The 22,536-nt window shown below is 29.4% G+C and overlaps 2 protein-coding genes across 5 annotated transcripts in view; both read right to left on the bottom strand.

Annotated features, from left to right (window-relative positions):
- Positions 1-988: 988 nt before the first annotated feature.
- On the bottom strand, positions 989-12,007 carry LOC129971337 (macro domain-containing protein RSc0334-like). The gene is made up of 6 exons (XM_056085005.1): positions 11,601-12,007; positions 9,713-9,844; positions 8,038-8,163; positions 6,651-6,767; positions 3,397-3,605; positions 989-1,399 (listed from the first exon to the last, which is right to left on the bottom strand). The coding sequence occupies exons 1-6, from the start codon at positions 11,620-11,622 to the stop codon at positions 1,310-1,312; spliced, it is 696 nt and encodes a 231-aa protein (XP_055940980.1). The 5' UTR covers positions 11,623-12,007; the 3' UTR covers positions 989-1,309.
- LOC129971342 (ADP-ribose glycohydrolase MACROD2-like) overlaps positions 11,609-22,536 on the bottom strand; it is a 24,210-nt gene continuing 13,282 nt past the window's right edge. For 2 of the 4 annotated variants that reach the window (XM_056085018.1, XM_056085044.1), the window contains 3 exons: positions 21,848-22,056; positions 19,632-19,716; positions 14,570-14,684 (listed from right to left, as the gene is read on the bottom strand). In XM_056085018.1, the coding sequence (XP_055940993.1) occupies positions 19,633-19,716; positions 21,848-22,056 (293 nt within the window). In that variant the 3' untranslated portion in view covers positions 14,570-14,684; position 19,632. Of the gene's footprint in view, positions 11,734-14,569; positions 14,685-18,387; positions 18,403-19,631; positions 19,717-21,847; positions 22,057-22,536 lie in introns of those variants that run through there. The other 2 variants (XM_056085027.1, XM_056085036.1) reach the window with 2 other exon arrangements.

The raw sequence follows: 22,536 nt of genomic DNA, 5'->3' as shown, positions 1-22,536 counted from the left end.
TGCTAGGGCAGAGTAGTCGGAATCGACAATAAAAAACTGGCCTTCCAGAGATAAGCGGAGCAGCGACGGAGTGAAGCTAGTGCTGAACTAAATTGTGCGATACTGTCTGCCTGTCTTGTTATATGCTGCTGTGTATACTGTTGTTGCTGCATGTCTCGGCTGAAGATAATCGTCTTCTGTGCTGTATATAGTTGTCGTCTTTGTGCTGTCCTATGTGCCTTCGTGTAAATAAACGTCGTTGTTTTATTTTCTACTGCCGCCTGGTGATTGAGCGTTCTCCACACCATATAACTCCCACTATCCAAACGAACCCGGAAATTTCGGAACAATATCGTAGCTGTATACTCTGCAAGATGTAGACCTTTCATTTTTTCATTAAACGAATTTGATTTTAATCCAAATGCCTGGTTTTTGTATATTCTGCTATTTTTGTTGAGAAAAACTCCAACAGATATTGCCTATTCGCGCAAGATGGCATATAGTATTGTTACAGTTTCTTTTACAATATTATAATGGCATTTACCCGGCATCAAATATATGATTGAAATATCGTGTGACAGGCAAATAATTTGATATCTTCTACTAAAAGAAATATGACACTATTTTTTTGTAAGCATATAAGTGTATATGTATTCAAACTTATAAATCATTGCAGGAATTTTTCACACCTTCTATTAGTACAAGATGGTTTAAAATATTACTAAGATATTTTTACGTTATTGTGGTGCATTCAGAATATCAGACCACATTGGTACATTATCTTAAGCTACTAGGAATGAGCACACCTTATACGTATAAACATATCAAAAATGAACAATGGAATAAATGATCGTGGAGATGGAAGGATTGATGGAAAACATCGGGGAGATATTGAATATCTTGTACCAATAAGACATTTCCTCAAACTAATATATCCTATTTGCATAAGATATTGTATGATATATCTAGGTTGTTGCCCGACTTTTTGAATGCCAGGCAACATCGTTTCGATATCATATAATTGTTTTGGGGCATTTTGTGCTAATAAGGTACGCCTTATATAGTTCTATAATCAAATAAACCACTGCAGGAATTTATCATAGTCCATCTTTTATTTGAGTCACAACTCTATAAATAAGTGTGAAGGTAACATTGACAATGAAATGAATGACAAAAAATAATTATATGGGCGCTGAAATGAAACGCAGAAACTTTTATTGTGCAATAGTTTAAAATTCCAGCTTGGTGATGAGTAAAAGAAAATTCTTATAATTCGACTTGCTTGCTATTAAAGATGTTTTAGGCATCCAAACATGGAAGAACCTACTTATTAGTGGAAAAGTGGAAAATATTCCTGCATCAAGGATTCATATATTCCAACGTCAGCATTTCGGAAAAGACAAAAAATGATTCGATCCATCTGAAAAATGCAAATTAGGAATTGTTTTTTACTGATATACAAAGATTGTTTTGTGCTAAACAAACAATTTATACATTCTACAGAAATAATTTTATAAAATATTAAAAATATGTATAAATTTCAATACGAAGTAATATTAACATTGTAGAAGAGATTATATGATGAAAACTACTAATGAAATAAGCCTTATTCTTTTTAAAATGGATGTTTATTATGTTTAATTATGTTTCTTTAACACCAATCTGCAAGTTATGACTAACTAAATCTAAACATGTGCAATACTAACGATATGTATTTCAAATAAATTTCTTACACAATCGATTGAATGATTTTTGTTAATATAAAGATTTAGAGAGGTAAAAAATTACCTTTTATTAACCCTTTCGCCGTTCTCTTCTGTCAGCGAAAATTTCTGTTTTTAATCTGTTTTTCGCCGCATTAGAACAAACAAAAATAAAAACTCAAGAAAGTAAACATTTACAAAGCGTTTTAAACGCTTAAAAGTTTTAAAATGTTGAAGAACGCTTGAAGCGCGTTACGGCTGCCCCGCAGAAGTTTCATTTGCGGGTGCTAGAAGCATTACGGATGACGAAGAGGTTAAAAAAATCAGTCAGTCTATAAGGGCCGATTTTTCATATACGTTTCATCGATTCGATTTTTCTCATTTAATTTTGAAATTCTGAATACTTGGGTGATAATTACAGTATAACGTTTTCATATTTATAAAGCTTAATTATTAATTACTTGGCTAACTTTTATGTAGCTTTGAGTCAATAAACAATAAGAGTGGAAATAATAGGCAATTGAGAAGAATTGATAAAACTAGAGAAAGGATTTACACATTTATTACATGGAGAATATTATGTTTTTTAGCTCTTTTAAACTGTGAATTGGAGTTTATCATTTTATTTTTTGTTGCTATGATGTATTTAAAGATTCAGATTTTGCAATTGATTTTTAGGTCTGTGGAATTTTGTTTTTTAGAAATATTTGAAACAATATATATATATATATATATATATATATATATATATATATATATATATATATATATATATATATATATATATATATATATATATATATATATATATATATATATATATATATATATATATATAGGAATTTTTTTAGGATTCTCTTTTCTTGTAGAATAATGATTGACGATTTTCGTTTTTCCTGATTAATAACATTGTTTGTACTCAGAAATTTTAATACCATATATTTCACAACATTTTTGAACTTCCAAATAAAAATATTTCTCTTCGTTAAACGCAAAAATATGTCCTTCAATCCACAGGTTTTTTTTTTTCATTTTGAAAAAAAGAATAAATTTAGAAGTAAGAGATGACTTTTCTCATTTTAAAAAATGTGTTTCTGTTAGATTTTTATTGCAAAATATTTACTTTAAAAAAAATTCTTTATCAAAATCGTTCTAAAAATATGTAAAATTTTCTGTAAATTCGTAAAATTAATATAGGCAATGAATAAGAGAAAAACAAATTTCAAGGCTGTTTTATAATAATAGATAATGAAATAAGAATTAACATTTAATGATTCGCTAAAATTCAGAAAATATTTTCTTTTTTCAAAAGTCTTAAAGAAAAAGTCTAACGTACTGAACGTAAAAAAGAAAAATGTGAAAATTAAGGCAAAATAATAATTTAAAAGGATACAAAAATTATTGTATGTTCATTACAAATTAAGATACTTTATGAATGTGATTAAAATTTCTATTGACTTAGAGTATTTATATCAGCTTCTCAAACCTTTACAATTTTGCGTTAGTCTTCAAATTTCTGATAAAATTGTTTTGTACATTTTAATAAATTAATTAAAGTGGACTTTTAAAGACGTTTTTATTTTCGCTTTATATTCTCATTCAAATTATATTTAAAGCTATATGTACGCAACTAAAGAGTCGAATATCTAACTGCAAATCAACCGATGAACAAATAAATAAAATGACATATTAACTACCTAAATCAAAACCTTACCACATTTGGGTTCTTTTCAAGCCACTCTCTGCATATTTTGAGGGCAATATGAGCTGCTTTTTCCCTTGGATATAAATAAAATCCAGTTGAAATGCAAGGGAAGGCGATGGTCTTCCACCCTTTTCTCTTAGCTAAATTCAATGAATTATAGTAACACTTTTTTAAAAGATCGGGATGTTCTCCATTAGGACCGGCTGTGTGAATTACATCTGTAATAAAAATGAATAAGTTGGTCGATAATTCAATAAAATAAACTCTAAATTTTCTTATGTTAAAAAATGATTGAATGTTATGAAGCTTTTGTTCAGAAAGAGAATTAGTTTGCATTTTACTAAAATAATTTTAATCTCCAGTAGAAACATATTGTCAATAATGACAATTCTAATTTTAAAATTAAATAGCATTTAATTAATGTGAACAATTATTTTAAAATGTTAATGTTACACTAGTAAAAATTATGTCGAAGAAGCATCATAAAATAAAACAGAAGCATACAATACAATGAATTTTATACAGAAGAACGAGGTAATGATATTGTTACTAAATTTTCCGGGGTTCGTTCGGATAGTGGGAGTTATATGGTGTGGAGAACACTCAATCAGCAGTAGGAAACAAAACAACGACGTTTATTTACACGAAGACACACGGGACAGCACAAAGACGACACTATATACAGCACAGAAGACGATTATCTTCAGCCGAGACGTGCAGCATACAACAGTATACACAGCAGCTCTACTCCGTCGCTGCTCCGCTAGTCCCTGGAAGACCAAAGCTTCACCGTCGATTTCCACTGGTCCACGACGACCATTTCACCACTACTCTGCTCTGCTCTGTCGCTTCCGACTTCTCCTCAATTCACCGCTGGTTCACCACTCGACTCACCATTCCTGGGTCACTACTGCCCGGCAGCTAAGGCTGCTTCCTTTTATAGGTCTCAGGAGGCGGGGCTAGACGCCTCTCAACCAATCAGGAACGTTCGAGGCGTATCTCCGTTCCTACTCGACGGATCGGGAAGATTCTCGATGTTTCGGGTATAATCTATTTTGGCGCCAAAGTCGCCAAGTTTGCCGCCAAGCTCTGGGACCTCCTATGGTACCAGCTCTGATGGGAAGCCGTATCACAGGTTAGTAACAATATGGATATAATTTACATAAGATATCAAGAGGAGTTGGAAGAAACACTTTTATGCTTGTGCAGAATTTTATAATGATTCAAATTCGATATATTAAAGAAACAGAAAAAAGAGTGAAATATTCATGTAGCAATGAAATTTAAAATAAAAATTCCAGCAGTTGAAAGGAATTGGAAATAAAAATTTACAATAAATGCTGATATGGAAATTGATTTTCAATTAAACGACCTGTATTTTTTAAAACAGAAATCACTGAAGTGCAAATGGTATAATATGATATTATAATAACAATAAATTTCAGTTTAAATTTAGTGAAGGATTTTAAGGGAAGGTTTATGTAATGAAGGATTCACTTATTAGATAAATCTTCAAGAAATTTATTCACTTCTGCCCAAGTTTAGCATTTTAGCAGGTCGTAATTTTAAACTGGGAGTGATATTTTTTGCAGCAGGAGTTTGTTTACTTACATCAATTAAATTTAGATAAGATTTTGGAGAAAAATATGATATAATATTAATGTAAACATTTTAAAACCTTCTAAAGGTATTCAAAATTATCAGAAATTTCATCAAATGTCAATAAAGTAAATTAGATATGTACTCACGGTTTTTGTCTGATTGTCTTCATTTGTTTCCGGCGGTAAATCACTTATCGATTCCTTTTTCTTTGAAGGATTTTTTTTTGAAAATTACCGGCGCAGCTTTGGATTTCTGTTTCCGACAATTGGTAAACGGCCACACATTGAATGAATTTTCTTCAAAATGATCGGAGCATATCACCGATATTGAAGAAGGCTTAAAATGTTCTATTTCAATGTTAACAACCAACGCGTTCAACAAGACAGGATTGTTTAAAGAAAACTTTTGATACAAAAGTCACTCTTGTGTTTCGTATTAAAACATCCAGGAACACAACAGTACCTCATCCTTTAACAGAAAATAAGTTGAACGATAACGACTCAAAATTATAACATCAAATGTAAACAAAAAACCCGCTTCAAACTTGGCGAAGGACGTTACTGGCAGACTTATCGACGAAAGCGTTGCGGATGAAAGTTTAAATGCCATGCGCACAAGTACATGACAAGTGAATTTTACGTCACATGAATTGAATCAATTCTTTGTTACGTGCGTGAACTTCTGGTAAAAGTAGATTATTCTAAGCCGAATCAGGATTACATCACGCGGCAAAATCGGAAACATAATCTTAATGTTAGAAAGCGTTGTAAAAAATCTGGACAGTGACTGAGCCCAGAAACTCTCTATCTATAGCTACCTCCATGTATAATTGGATAGGAGGTTTCAAAAATGCCGAATTAGCAAACAAGCATCTAGATTTTAAGTAACAGAGGTATAGTGGAGCCGGAATTTGGTAGAATAGGGTTCCAAAATTACATTTTTTTTATTATAAATAAGAAAAAGAAATTGTAACATATCTCTTTGCAAATGCGCGACTTTTTTCAAATCTCGCTTTTTTGTCAGTTTTGTCAGTTGCCTCAAAACTATAATTAGTATTTCAAATAAAATAAAGACATAAGTCACCAGGCAAGTGGTGATGGGAAGTTGTTGAAAGCAACATTGCAAGCATTTAAATGTATTTATATTCTGATAATTTTATATAACTTACTCATCTCATAACCCTACATTGAAATTACTTAATACAACATAAGTTTAAAAAAATGTTATTTTAACACTTTTATTATATTTATGTTTTGAACTCAACATTATATTTGATTGAAAATAAATATAAAATAATTTTAAAATCCCCTCCCCCCCACACACAGCTTTAGTATCTTGGAAGATATCATGTATTTATCAGATATCCAAAATAATCACATAATTAAAGGGAAAATGCTTTTATGGGGTTCGACTAAAGAAATCCATGCGTGTAATTGCCATAATAAGTGTAAGGCTATTAAAATAAGACTGCTTTAATACCCATCACGATCACGATTAAATGCTTAAAATAGTTTTCGGTGATAAATATGAATATCAAGTTAGTGTTAGAGATTTAATTGGAATCAAACTCAACCAGTATTCCCGATGAACCAACTGGTTGCCCAAGACGATTAGTTAAAAATACAAAAGGCAGATGAAAAGACAGGTGAAATTAATCTTACATCTGGCTGGTAATTTATAACCACCAGTGAACTTTGCTTCCCCTGTTTGACAACCGTCCAAAGTTAGACATTCTTCTAAAAGTGATTTTCCGGCGGCTATATGAATGGAGCCATCAACTAAAAAGATAAATATGTTTTTTAGTATTCTTTTTCAGTTTAAATCAATGAGTAAATTAAAAGATAAATATGTTTTTTAGTATTCTTTTTCGGTTTAAATAAATGAGTAAAATAAAAAGATACAATAAGGTGAAGTAAATAGGTGGCACCTAAAAAGTAACGATAATTAAAATTAAATGATAAATATATATATATACGTGGGGTGATCCAAAAAAAAGTTTACAAGCAGCAGTATTTGGAAAAAAGAAACTGTGGATGGGAATAATGTTACACAGAAGGGAGACAGATGGCGCTAGTTGTATTAGACCGGTCGTTAGAGCAGATAGTGTTAATACTAAGACCTGAAACAGCGATAGTAATGGCAAAACGTCTAGAGAAGCGATTGCTGGAAATGTTTAGATGAGAGGTCTGGAGCCACCTTCCATACAGAACCGATTTGGCTCCCAGTGACTATGTCCTTTTCCCGGCATTGAAGAAACACTTATGCGAAACAGGGATCATATCAGACGGCGATGTTCAAAAAGGTGTCGAGAGCTGGCTCATAGCCAGGGGGCCTGATTATTACCAAGACGGGTTAAACAAATTAGTTCAGTGGTGTGATAAATGCCTCTACAGGTTTAGTGATTATGTAGAGAAATGACTGCAACATATGTCTCTTAATTACAATTTGTATCCTAAAGCATTTTTCCTTTCCTCTGTAAACCTATTTTTTTGGATCACCCCTATATATATATATATATATATATATATATATATATATATATATATATATATATATATATATATATATATATATATATATATATATATATATATATATATATATATATATATATATATATATATATATATATATATATATATATATATATATATATATATGGGAAGGCAACTAGATATTAAATTTCTGGACGTTTCCAAATAGTGTGGAAGCGTGAAATAAAAGTCGTGAAGTGCCAACTATAAAAAGGCGAGAAGATTAAATCACTATAAATGTAAAAAGAAATTTATATATTCATTAATGAATACAAATGCCAGTATAAACAAAATTCCGATTTTTCATTCTCTGAAGATTTAAAAACTTTTTTTGACTGGAAATATCTTTGATAATATAAAATATTTTTAGCACATTCATAACATATTTATTTATTTTTTGCTTTTTAAAAAAATTATTAAATGATTATTCATTCTAATAAGACTAAGTGGAAAGTTCTTAAAGTGTAGAAAGAAAATTAAAAAGTTTTGAAGGATTTGAGATAATTTTACTTACCTCGATTAGGATGACTGCCAATAAGTGCTGTGTTTGCAGAATTCACTATTGCATCGATTTCTAAAGTTGTGATGTCTCCAACAAAGATAGAAACTTTTTCATTTAGTCTTATATCTGTTCTATAGTCTAAATGGAAAAAAAAAACCGAACTTAAAATTAAAATAGGCGAACTAATTAACTTTTAGCAAACATCAGAAATCTACAAAATATGAGATATATAATGCATTGGGAAACTTAGCTAATTTGAAACTAGTGTGGACCACAGTAAAAATCGAACTAATAAAATCTAGGTCCGAACAAGAGCACGGAATGAAACTGAACGTTTGTAAAAGGAAACATTCATTTGCAATGGAATTATTTTCAATACATAGCAAATTTAATAAATAATAATCGATAATAAACTGTGAGAAATCTCTGTAAATAAAGTAATAACAACAACTGACTAAATATTTTGTTGTTGTTGTTTATAATGGCACTTGCCATGCACAAGCTCGCTGACGAAGTCAGTGATTTTAAGCCAAGGGAGTGTCTCTTATTTTAATAGTGCCAACTAGGGCCAAGAGTACGTCTTAGCTACTCATACATCTCATTCGCTTGCACAACCCCTTTTTACAGGGGAGCACATTGACACATAGAACGGAAGAAGAACAACCATGCCCGTACCGGGACTCGAACCCAGGACGCCCAGAACACGGGGAAGACGTGCTACCCCTATGCCAGGACGCCGGCACCAAATATTTTAAATGATTTAAACAAATAATATATGCCTTGAACACAATAATACTGCAAAGTAAACGATACGTTTTACTTCTAACGTGTTCGCATTTTTTGTAAAAAAAAAAAAAAAAAAAAAAAAAAAAAGAGTATTTTGCATAAGAGAAAATTTCTTTAATTCTTTTATTATTATTATTGGATTCGTTGTAACGTTGGAGGAGGGGGGAAGGTCTTGAAAATAACTTATGTAGGATCATTAAAGATGCTAAAGGACGAAAGTATTTAACTAAGTAAATAGTTTAAACAAAAAAAAAATAAAGTCAAGTATCGAAAGCATATATTCAAAGATATGCATACTTCGAGTAGATAATATATAAGAAAAATTTGAAAAAAAAAAGCCAATTTGTATTAATACGTTGAAGAAAAAATTATGGAAAATACTAAGATCGAATGATTTGACGGAGTAAAAAATTGATTATTTTGATGAATTGATTAAAAATTGAAAAAAATGAATTACAATAGATAAATACATTATTGCAAGTATATGTTAAATATTATTTAAAACACAGAGAAAAACTGATTGGAAATTTAACTGGTTATGCATATATCAAATTTTTGAAATCAAGAAGGCGTATAAATTCTCTGTTTATCGTAATATAGAATAAAATTACTAACATGCAAAATTTCCATTTAATTAATTAACAATATCTTAAATTATTTAATTACTTAAATTATCTTCATTATTAAAATATTGTTAATTTTTTTAATTACTCCAAGATGCTTTCATTCTCCAAAGAATATATTTGCCAAATCTAGTGATTTAAGGGTCGAAATATTCGCTTTAGAATGGCAACACATACAGATTATGCACATGTACGCATATTCTTTTTAAAATGCTTTATCACACATATTGAAAATAAAAAATATAAATTCTTTTGAAAAAAAATTGTATCAAATATACCTGAAGAAGTCTGTTTTCTATTTATATTTTTCGAATATTCTGTCCATGTTGGAATATCATCCAATGTTGTATAACTGTTTTTACAAAGATATATTGCTCTCTTCTTATCGAGATCCATGTCCATATATTTTACTGAAAAAAGTTAATGAAAGAATTATATGAAACATATGTTGCTCAAAACTAGTTATTCAGTTTCAATACTAAACAGAAAGAGATATAAACTAAAATATTGCTCAGTCGTTGATTTATATTCTAACATTTTACAAATCAATCGTCAAATGAAGATGGGAACAATTATTTTCATAAATATGTCTTCTAAAAATATGATTCTTAAATTCAGTTCAATTTCATAAATGACTGCGTATAGCTTATTTTTTATTCTGTCACCAGCACATTATGTTCCTTATGCACATGATATTCATGAAATAAAGATTAAAAAAATATATTATGTATGTGATAAGGTTTCCAATTTACTTGCATTGCATCTCTTTGTTCCTCACACATTTGTGTTTTCGTTTTGATGGATTATTCTAGATTTTTGGGAAAAAGGCTTTACAAAAAAGAAATCGCCTGTATAAAACATAAAAATTATAAAACTAAAAAGCGTTTTTTAATGTTTATTGTTCGAAAAGGAATATAAGAAAGCTTTATATCCTAATTTTTACCCATGCTCTTTTATTAAAAGTGATGGACAATATATTTTGAGGCTAATACACACACACGCAAACATATATAGTGTTGTTGCCTCAGAAGAAAAAAATAATTTCGGAAATATCGTTTGAAATTTGAAATAGCTATCTTATTTTATTAGGAATAATAGAAAGAATGATATTTATTTTCTTCTCGACAATGAATGCATTCAATGAAATTGAATCATATATAAAGAAGAAGTATAAATAGTATTTATTTTATTTTTTTGACTTTATTAAAAGACGATTTAGAGTAGACGGTATTTTTTTTGTGTGTGTGTGTGTTTCCTTCTTCAGCAAAAACAATTATATTTCTTGTCTGTCCAACTCGTGAGCATCCAACATACAACTGGCCATGTGAAAAACATGGATTTTCCGGCAAAGTGTTATCGCCAACGGAAGAACAGTACGGCAACACATAAAATCTAATATATAAAATTCTTTATATATATTAGATATAATAATTGTACTATGCCTGTAACCGTTTCTCGAGTACAAGCAAGAAATTGGCAGTTATATCGCAATCGGATGAACGGTGCTGCAGTGCCTAAAATACGAACAAAAAATTCATTTACATATAATTAATAATTTAAGTGATTTTTAATTAAAATGATGAGTTTTATACTGCAATAATTAATCTTTCAGCATGTTAGTTTTATTATTAAACTATATAAATCAATTATCTTTCTTGACATTTTTTGCAATGCTGCCGTTTTTGAGAAGAACCATCACTAATAATAAATAAATTTATACTGGATTCAAAGTTTTCCCTCATTGCAATTTATGCAATTTAAAATTTATATATTTGCTGTATTCAAATCTTTTTAATTTATATTGACAAAATACATAGAATATTTGGCATTTACAATTTATTATTTCTAATTCATGAAATTTTTATGTAACTATTTTTGCTTTTAGAAATTCAGAAAAATTCCAGAAGAATAATTTTAAAAACAATATGATGAATAATATTTTTCATAAATTATGCTTTGTAAATCGTTATGTTGAAAAATTCAGAAAAAATTCACTTAAATTTTAAAATTGGGGTGAACTGATGTTTTTTCACAGAGAAATAATTTTAATTCTATTTTAATATATAATAAATCTGGACAAATTCATTTACACATTTTATCAGTACTGTAATCCATTTATTATATAAAATTTGTTATCATTTTCAACATAAATGCAATTGAGCTTACCCCTATCTTCCATGAATTCCATGACTATCCAAACGAAGGTAAATTCTTGAATGACACGTAATTCCTGTTTTGAAAAGGAAATGATAATAAAATGTGTTTTCACTTTCTCAGGAAATCGGATATCCTCTTGAATCTTGAATATCAAATGTGTGAGTCAAAATTAAAAATAATGAATATTTTGATAGGTAATAGGCTCAAAACTGAAATTCTTACCTGTCATTTTTATAGTAGAATTTCTGTTTTTGTACAGCTGATTAAAATGAAATAATTTTAAGCAAAGAAAATTAAATATAACACTTACTAAAAGGCGCACATTGAAGTGAGCAGAAACGACATCACAATAAGACCTTAAACATAGCTGCAAATCTTCTATGTGTCATCATGTCACTTTTTCATAAGTAATGTGCAAAATGCACTTCAAAATAAACTAGTGAGTGAGCTATAATTATAACAACATGAATAACCATATTACGTAGACATGTAAATGCTTACATTTGTGGTTTATATTCTTGTATCTCTCTACTATTTGTTTCCATCTAAAACAATTATGTAATATTAAAAAAGTTTTAAAAGCACGCTATTATCAAAGTAGTAAAATGTAGAATATATTTTAATCCCAAATATGGAGATAATTTCCAAATCGTAAAAGTGTATGGTGCTTATAGAAATGCTGTGAGGAAATTTATTTAAAATTATTTTGAGAAATATGTTAATTTTTAATGAATATTAAAAAAATTCTTTCTTATGTTTTTTTTTTTCTACAAAATTTTTTTTTTTAAAGCACGGACATCAATTTCATGCTGACTTGCGTTTTTATTTTTGACGTTCATATTTTTCATAAAATTAATATTCTGAATTTTAGTTTACTAGTGAAAGCCAATTTATAGAAACGATTTTATTTTTGTTATTTCCAAATCTTGTTCTTCATCATATTACACTATTGTATATCACATGAAATCTGAAAATTAATTTTTCTGAATTTCACTTCGAGATGGCGCCACGGGTTTGACATTAAAATTTTAACGCCAACGAATGGACTAACCTATTATTAAAATCAGTTTAGGCCGTTTTCGTCCTCAGCAAATAAAGAATCAGGATGAAGAAATAAACTAGCAAAAGTAAGGACAGAATTATGATGTAAAATAGAAGAGAGTATGATCCTAAATGTAAAACCATCTTGGGTAACTTTACATGGGATTATAATTTTAGCTTTAGTTTTACAATAAAACCAGTAGGAATGGTCTCTCTGAAACTTTCTCGCATTTCCACTATACTGGTGCATTATTAAACTCATGTTATTAGAGAACTGCAGTAGAGAAAAAGTCTAATAGCGTGCAACCTTGGATCTGATATGACCTATTTAGTTGTTCTATATTTAAAATATGAAACAGAATTAAAACTTTCATAATATGATTATTTCAAAATTCATGTAAATAATGTTCTTAATACATAATTATGAATTGGAACAAATGCTTGTATATAAACAAAATCATGCGAACTATCCGCTTTAATACAAATGTTCCTAAAAGAATAGCCAATCGAAATGTTTAGAAGGGAAATATTATTAGTGTACAATTAGTTAGTATACAATCAGTTGAAAATTTACATTCCGAAAATGACAATGTAGAGAATACTTCAACGTAACTATTGGCATCTCTATAGCAGTAGTAGACTCTATGGACAAAGATTATCAAATCATGATTAGAATCTAGTCTCCCAGTTGGGTCCTTCTTCTGGCGAAATATATCTTTCTTTCTCGGGAATATAATTTGAACAGAAGAACATAGTTTTATTCGAGATGAAATCTGCAATCACCAGAGCAATCACTTTTCAAAAGAAAAAAAAATCCACCCTTTGTACAAAAGCTTGTTAATAGTAATAATCTACAAATTTAGAATGTGGCACTTTTAGGAATTCTTTGATTGGTTCCATTTTGTGCAACAATATGATCTATAGTATCCAATATATTTTCAGTCAGTTTTGAATGGCATTATGTGTGGACCAATTGGCCATTGACAATATTTCTACAGATGCAGTCGCAACTAAATGTCTTTCTCACCATATGACAGCTGTAAGACGAAGTTTCGATGATATATATATATATATATCTATATATATGCAAGTATCATTAGATGAATGTACCTTTGTATAGATACCATAGCTGTTCATTTTCGACAAGTTTTGTAAGTACATCAATTAATGATTTATTTCACCCTTTTTGAAAGTGTAATGAAAGTTAATAAATGCATCATTATATAAATGAATTGCGATTACGTCCGATTCACTCAAACACCAGTCAGATATATAAAAATGGCATAATTCAGTAAATTTACCTTTTAACCTGTTAACTGGATATAACGAAATATTCCAATGCAAAACGAATTGAATATAAATTAATTACCCGCTTAACAAGTTCATATCTCAAAAAATTTCATAGATATAAAATGACATTTTGTGCGCTTACAAATAAATCCCATAAAACATTTTGCTCATTGGCATTTTTTTTATCATGAAGACTGCGCAAAAATTTAATTTTTGTATCTTTTTATTCTCTCTTATCCCCCCTCCACACACACACACATGCAAGTATGTGTGTGCTTGTAGGGGGGATATAAAAAAGGGACATATTTAACATGATTTGACAAATAGTATAACTTGAAAGATCAATAGAAACGCACTTCCAAATAAAAATAATGATGAATTGCAAAATAAATTTCTTATTATAAATAAAGCTTTCAACCATAGAGTTATTATTAGAAAAGCCAGAAGAATTTCTTAACCAAATCTAATATTGTGACTTAAACATTTGACCCATAGGCAATGAGTGTTAAGAAAGATAAAGACAGAAATATAATGAGAAAAAAATGAGTCGATTTCAAAATATTTATTTTTAACAAAAGCATACAAGAGGAATTTCATTAGAAGAGATCAAAATATGAATCAATCACGTTTATTCTAACAGGAATGAGTCGATTTCAAAATATTTATTTTTAACAAAAGCATACAAGAGGAATTTCATTAGAAGAGATCAAAATATGAATCAATCACGTTTATTCTAACAGGAAAGAACAGCACTGTTTTAACCTGAAAAAAATTTAAATTATCAGAATCATAGGAAGAAGTATTGTACGAAGGACAAAAGATATAAAACAATATAACTACCCAGTCAAATAAATAAAAATTTAAAATTTAATCATGTAAATTTTATATATATCGATATATACAGTTCGTTTCAGTGTTCTGAGATGCCCACTTTTCGACGATTCTATCTCATTAAGAGGAGAGTTGTGGAAGAATGAGAGTATTTTCGGAATTCTTCGTCATTCTTTGACCTTGATTTTCGCCTTATTAGATAATATATATATATATATATATATATATATATATATATATATATATATATATATATATATATATATATATTTCATAAATGGTACGTACACTCAAAAATAGTTTTCAAACAATTTGTATCTCTGCTCTGAAACATCTAAAAATATATTAGTCTTAATCATCTGTCTTTAATTTATTTCAAAAAATTTATTTTTTGTATAAAATGTTTATACAATTGTACAGCAATGATAACATGAATGCAAAAGAAAATGTATTTATGACCTTCGGAAACTTCATGAACATAAAGTTAGTAATTAAACTAGTAAATAATAAAGTATACTTAAAAATATTTTTAAAAATTTACTTAGATTGGAAAAATTTACTGAAACAATATTGGTGATGCTGAAAAGATTATTTTTTGAACTTTGAAGTAAAAACAGCAATTGTGCAATAATATGCAGCGAAATCATTGAGGCTAAACTGTAAAAGGTAATCTAATTAGTTTTATCAATTTTTTATTAATGAGCATTTTCTATCCAATAAATAACTATGTGTCAGATTTGGAGGTATAGATCCATGGTTTCTAAGTTGCAGTGTGTTTTGAATATTTTAGCACTATACAGGTTACATTTTACAGATAATATACCAACCTATAAACATTTTAATGCTGAATTAATTTTTGAAAAAAAAAAGCCTATTTTGTGTGGAGAGTCTATATTATAAATGAAACAATATACAAATGATGACTGATTCGTACTATTGATTATATATATATTAATAATAACGATAGAAATGTGTATCTGTGTATGTGTTGGCACTCAGCAGGTCAGGTCACATGATATAAAACTTTAAGATATATTCTTTGAAGGATGAGTATGTGCATCGCTGTGAAATTTTCTTGTTGTTGTTGTTTATAATGGCAACTCACACATCACTTTCGCTTGCAAAACCCCTTTTTACAGGGGAGCACATTCACACATAGAACATGAAGAACAACCATGCCCGAACCGGGACTCGAACTCAGGACGCCCAGGTCACGGGGAAGACGCGCTACCCCTATGCCAGGACGCCGGAATGAAATTTTCTTTGTAATATTAATCGAATAAAAATTAAAAGAAACATTAAACTTTTTAATTGTAACTGCCCCAAAAAAATGTTATGAAATCAATACAAGTTTTTACATACTCATAAAATTATAAAATTTATCTTACCATTAACATCAATTTAATTGGTACAGAGTTTTTGATTATTTTTAATAAATTTTTATGGAAATTTTTAGCTGATATTGCAACAATACATTTCATTCTTAAAATTTAATCATTCAAATGTAATTCAAATGAAAATATAATAAAATAATTTTCATTAATGTTATTTATAATTAATGCTTACTTTTTTCTATCGTTGATAATTAAGATATGAAGATTCGGCCTATTTTTCCATGTTCAATAAGTTTCAGTATAAGGCATACTTTTAATAAATTTGTAAAATTTTATTGTATTTATTATTAAGGTTTGATTTTAGAAATAAGTAATGCTTTCTAGTACTGCTACTTTTTATTTTTATATAATTTGATGTGTAAAGATACAGATAGAAAATTACGGTAAAGCCTAGCACAATGAACAGAATGTTTTAAGGTATGTAAAATAATATGAGTTACATGCCTATCAAGATGTGAGATTTAAAAATACTTTGCAAGGAAGCCATTAAGACACAGTTACATAAAATATTTAAATGAAATATTTAGCAAACCATAAATTTTGAGAACTATCCAACATGTATATGTACTGTAACATATATATGAACTATATGTAACAAATTTTTTAGTAAAAACGAAAAAAATATCTATAAATTTCAAGTAAAGTTAATAAAAAGAAATAATAATTTTTGAAATAATTAAGTCTGTTTCAGAAATGAAACTTTTTTTAGAAAAAAAATGTGGTTGCCGAAGAAGGAAATAATTAGAATAAGAAATAAGCGAAAAATGTCAATCACATCTTAGAAATGAATGCGATTTTGACATTGTTACTTTTTTATGGTGTGATGATCATTTCAGAAAAAGTGGGCGGTCATCCAAGTGGAAGAAATTTGAGATTTCTTTAATGACAGGATCTGTGAGCCCGAAATAATCTGATAAAAAGCAAATCTGAAGCTACAAATACTAGCAACAGCATTCTAAACCCCTATTAACAGTATATCCCTATGTTATTGCCCGATACTCTGAGTGACTTGTAATGTTGTAGAGATATTGTAGCAATCAATACCTTTGGGCATTTTGTGCTATGGGATTCGTTTCAATTTGAATGCGCAGCAATAAATTTGTTTACCGGGGGAAAATGGCGATTGCGTCAATATTAGAGTGAAAATAGTGTATGTAGGTTATATAGAGATAGTTTTTGTGTTGCAGTGATTTTAATCTTGAAAGTGGGAGTAAACTGAAATGCCAGCTCTTGTCGAAAGCACTATTGAATCATTAGTTGCATTTATTTCCATTGTGAAGATGAACTATCAAATAATCAATGATATTGATATTACCAATCGGTTGCTCTAAAATTTTTTATTAGCCATTTTTAGAATTGAATGTATCGGTTTCCAGTAATTTAGGAAAAAGTGAAGAAATATATCATTTCACTTTTTCCACCTAGTAGTCAAAGTTTACCTCTCATTTGAGGGAAAACTTGGGATAGTCACATAAAAATTTTACTATAGTGATTAAAACAATAGCCATAATTGTTCCTTGATTCCTGGTCACTAGCACTGTGCCTAGACGGTTAAAATACAAATTTATTATCCCTCCAAAATGGGACTGTTAAAAAAAAGCATACTGTTACGGCATACTGTTAGTAAAAAGCATTCTGTTACGGATTTCCGGGTTCGTTCAGATAGTGGTAGTTATATGGTGTGGAGAACGCACAATCAGCAGGCCTCAGTAGAAAACAACGATGTTTATTTACACAAAGACAGAACAGCACACAGACGACAAATATTTACAGCAGAGACGAACACAGGACAGCACACTTTAGTAGACAGCAGCACGCAAGTAGTCATCGTCCACAGCACAGGAAGCGGCCAGACAGAATCCAGCAGGAGATGGGATCCTTGGAGCTTCGCTCTACGGTCTCTCCAACGGCTGAACTTCCCGCTGTCTTCTTTTCGCTTTAGCTGCCGACTTACTACTTCTCCGACTCCGACTACTCACTCACACGACTTCCCTACAGCTTGAGAGTGCCGGCCTTTTATATTTCCGGGAGGCTGGGCTAGAATCTTCCAGAACAATCAGGGCATATCTGGGTGTATCTCGGTTCCTAGTGGATGGATCGTAAAAATTCTCGAACTTTCCAGTATTATACATTTTGTTACCAAGTTCGTCGCCAAGCTCTGAGGTCATTGACACGGCACCCACTCAGCACGCACAGGACAGATCGTACAACGGTTTTTCTCACGATGACACCATTCATGCCGGGAAGCAAAATTACTGGTTTGTAACAATACATTAAGATTGCACATAGGGAAGCATACAAATTGTTGGTAATTTACAAATTGTTTATTGGAACAGATAGCAAATGGAGAAACTTACGCATTATTATATGGAGAAGATAACAAAGGGGGATACATAAAACTTTTTATAAAGGTAAGATAGAGTACGGGGAGACATATAGATTCTTATATGGAGAAGATAGCAAATGGGAAAACAAAAAATTTGTTATATGAGGAAGATAACAAATGACGAAGCATACAATTTCTTATAGGAAGCATGCAATTTCTAATATGGGAAAATACTCTATTAGCATAAGATATTCATGATATTCCCATGATCTTGTTCGATGTTCTGAATGCTGGCCAATGTCGGGAGGATATCAGAACAATGTTGCTCAACATTTTGTACTAATAGGGTTGTAAATGGGGAAGCATACGATTTGTCATTTAGAGAAGATAATAAATGGAGAAGATATAATTTGTTATATGGGGAAAATAGTAAATGGAGAAGCATATATACTTTTGAGATAGTATATTCGATGTCTTAAAAAGGTATCTCAAAAAAACAAACTTTCGATGTCTTAAAAAGGTCTCAACATTTACATGAAAAATGTTAAAGTTGCTGAAATATGATGAGATTACAAACGAGACCAATAGAAGACGTGTTTCTTACAAACCAATGATGGGCACTGAAAGATATAACTATATAAATCTTCACATGAACCAATATGACACAACGTTTAAATCTACAAGGTGATTATGAGTAAGTAAATTTGTTCAGATGATATTGCTTATTAGCAGAAGATACTGGACAAGACTTTAAAATATCTTCTGTCTGTGTAATACTGTAACGTAATTGCACGGTATTCAGAATACCGAATAACATCTCGAAGATCTCAAATAATATCTTGTGGCAATAAGAGTGTACTATTCTTTACATTTCCTGAAACGAATATATATCATATGTATTTCCTAAAACGAATAAACCACTATAGAAATTTATCACAGTCTATCTTTTAATTTCAGCTACATCCGTGCAAACAAGGCTAAAAGCAAAACTGAGGAAGAAATAAATTTCATAGATTTATTATATGGCCGCTAAAGCAAGACATATTTAATACACAGACGCTTAAATTTCTAGGGGGTATGCAATAGAAAATTCTTACAATTAAGCTTGATATTAAAAGATTTTTTAAGCATTCAATATGGAAAAAGTAGGCAACTTACCTTATAATGGAAAATATTCCTGCATTAAAAACTCATATATTCCTTTGTCCATTTGTTCAGAAAGACAGAAAATGACTCGATCCATCTTGAAAAAGCAAAATAAAAATTATTTTGGGAACAGAAATATTTTTTTTCATTTTACAGAAATAGTTTTATAAAATATTTAGAAATGGAACTAAATTTAAAACATGATGTAGCTTTAGCTTTATAGAAAGAGATTATATAGCAGTAACTAATGAAATAATGAGCCTTGATACTTTAAAAAAATGTTTTATATTGCAAGAAAAGAAACTTGATATGAAGGTTGCACAAATGGAAAGTGGATACTTATGATTGCTTGATTTCTTGCCCCAAAGGAACACTATTAATTCAACACAATACCGCAGTATTCTGACGAAACTACGGAAAGCAATCAAAAGCTAATGCCAGGTTTCCTCACACAACAAGTGATCCTTCTCCATGACAATGCCCGCCGACAAGTCTCCCGTGAAACTCAGACGACCTTAAAAATATTTCGTTGAGAAGTGTTGGGAGTGTATTCTTTTCATCCAATTTATATACTTTTTATTTGGGCAACCATTATAGAAATTCCGGGTCACAATTTTATTTTTCTGAAGAAGATCTAAAAGTAGTTTTTCACTGATTTAAATATATGCAAAGTGTAGCTATTGCATTCATTCCTTGATATCCAATTGATTCCCATCAGTATCTATATTTAAGAACTTTTTTCAAATTTTTGAAAAAAAAAATATTTTTGCTGATAAGATTCTTCCTGATGTGTTAAAATTTTGAAATTCTGAATGTGGAGTGATGATGATAATATAATGTTTTTATATTTTAAAGACCATAGTTATCAATGAATTTCTTAATTTTACGATTCTTCCTGATGTGTTAAAATTTTGAAATTCTGAATGTGGAGTGACGATGATAATATAATGTTTTTATATTTTAAGGACCATAGTTATCAATGAATTTCTTAATTTTACGATTCTTCCTGATGTGTTAAAATTTTGAAATTCTGAATGTGGAGTGACGATGATAATATAATGTTTTTATATTTTAAGGACCATAGTTATCAATGAATTTCTTAATTTTACGATTCTTCCTGATGTGTTAAAATTTTGAAATTCTGAATGTGGAGTGATGATGATAATATAATGTTTTTATATTTTAAAGACCATAGTTATCAATGAATTTCTTAATTTTACGATTCTTCCTGATGTGTTAAAATTTTGAAATTCTGAATGTGGAGTGATGATGATAATATAATGTTTTTATATTTTAAAGACCATAGTTATCAATGAATTTCTTAATTTTACGATTCTTCCTGATGTGTTAAAATTTTGAAATTCTGAATGTGGAGTGATGATGATAATATAACGTTTTTATATTTTAAAGACCATAGTTATCAATGAATTTCTTAATTTTACGATTTTTCCTGATGTGTTAAAATTTTGAAATTCTGAATGTGGAGTGATGATGATAATATAATCTTTTTATATTTTAAGGACCATGGTTATCAATGAATTTCTTAATTTTACTGTAATTTTGATTCAGCACAGTAAGCAATCAGGGACATTTCAGGAAAAATTGAAAGCGAATTTCATAAAATTAGTTGGTAAGGAATTCCAGAGAATTTGAGCTGAAATTTTCTTAACAATTATAATGATAATTATGAGATATAAGTTAAGACTTGAAAGAACAAAATAGTTTTTAAAAGGTACAATTCTATTTGTCTACTAATATGTAAAATATATATTTTATATACTAATTCGTAACAATTCTTTCTTATCAAAAATCTGGAAGTTGAAGCAAAGGTCCTGAATTGTACTGTAAACAACAAGATAGTGAAATGAATGCAAAATGTTTAACAAATAAATAATTATTCTTAATTTTTTACCATAAATTTAAATACATTAAAAGTATAATATAAATTTCTATTAGCGAAGAGAATTTATATTAACTTCTATACTATAAAATTGTTTTATTAAATCTCCAGATTTCGGATAAATTTTTCCAAATTTTATTTCACTAATAAAACAGTGATTTTAAAAACTTGTTATTTTCGTTTTTTAATCACTTTTACTTTAAATTTTGAACCACATGCAAATATCAAAAAGACTGAATGGTTTTCAAAAGGCAATTTTCAGTATTGAAACGATTAAAAAAAAAGAAGTGAATTAAAAAGAAATGAAACAATTGAAATATATGCTTACCGCATTTGGGTTCTTTTCAAGGAATTCTCTGGTTACTTTGAGGGCAATACGAGCTGCTCTTTCCCTAGGATATCGACAAGACCCCATTGAAATGCAGGGGAAGACAATGGTCTTCCACCCTTTTAACTTAGCCAAATTTAATGAATCCATATAACATTTTTTCAAAAGCCCATGATGTTCTCCATTAGGGCCCTGTGTGTGAATTACATCTGAAATGAAATGAATAAGGTGATGATTAATTCAATACAATAAATTTGAAATTTATTTATTGTGTTAATAAATTTAAGTGTTCAGATTCAGTTAAACCAATAGTCAAATAATTGCTTTTCAATATTCCTTTGCTTTGTGAAAGGAAATTGATTATTTTCTTTAGACAAACATGTTGTGATTCTTTAAAATAGAATGATTGTAAAATTAAAAGAATTAATATGAATATGATATAATTAATATGAATATAATAATTAATATAAACTATTTGTTAATGCATTCTTTGTGTTATAATAATATTAATATAAACTAAGATTCATTTAAAGTAGAATTAATAGAGGGTTTATGGTAGTCCAACCATTTGATAATGGAAAACGGTGCTGTATTCTACGAATGATCAAAAAAACAGGATGCATAGGTAACTAAACTGCCGAGGTGTACACAAAGAATATTACGTGCAAAGATTAACAACAGACAAATAG

This window comes from Argiope bruennichi, chromosome 1 (assembly GCF_947563725.1).
Source record: "Argiope bruennichi chromosome 1, qqArgBrue1.1, whole genome shotgun sequence".
NCBI lineage: Eukaryota > Metazoa > Arthropoda > Arachnida > Araneae > Araneidae > Argiope > Argiope bruennichi.
This window is presented reverse-complemented; position numbering and strand designations above follow the sequence as displayed.

Excerpts from the sequence above, each read along its gene's own strand:
- LOC129971337 (XM_056085005.1), bottom strand. The coding sequence starts at position 11,622 with ATGGAATTCATGGAAGATAGGG. Across the intron at positions 8,164-9,712 it reads TAGAAAACAGACTTCTTCAG|ACTATAGAACAGATATAAGA; the intron begins GTATATTTGATA and ends TTTTCCATTTAG. Across the intron at positions 6,768-8,037 it reads TGGCAGTCATCCTAATCGAG|TTGATGGCTCCATTCATATA; the intron begins GTAAGTAAAATT and ends TTATCTTTTTAG.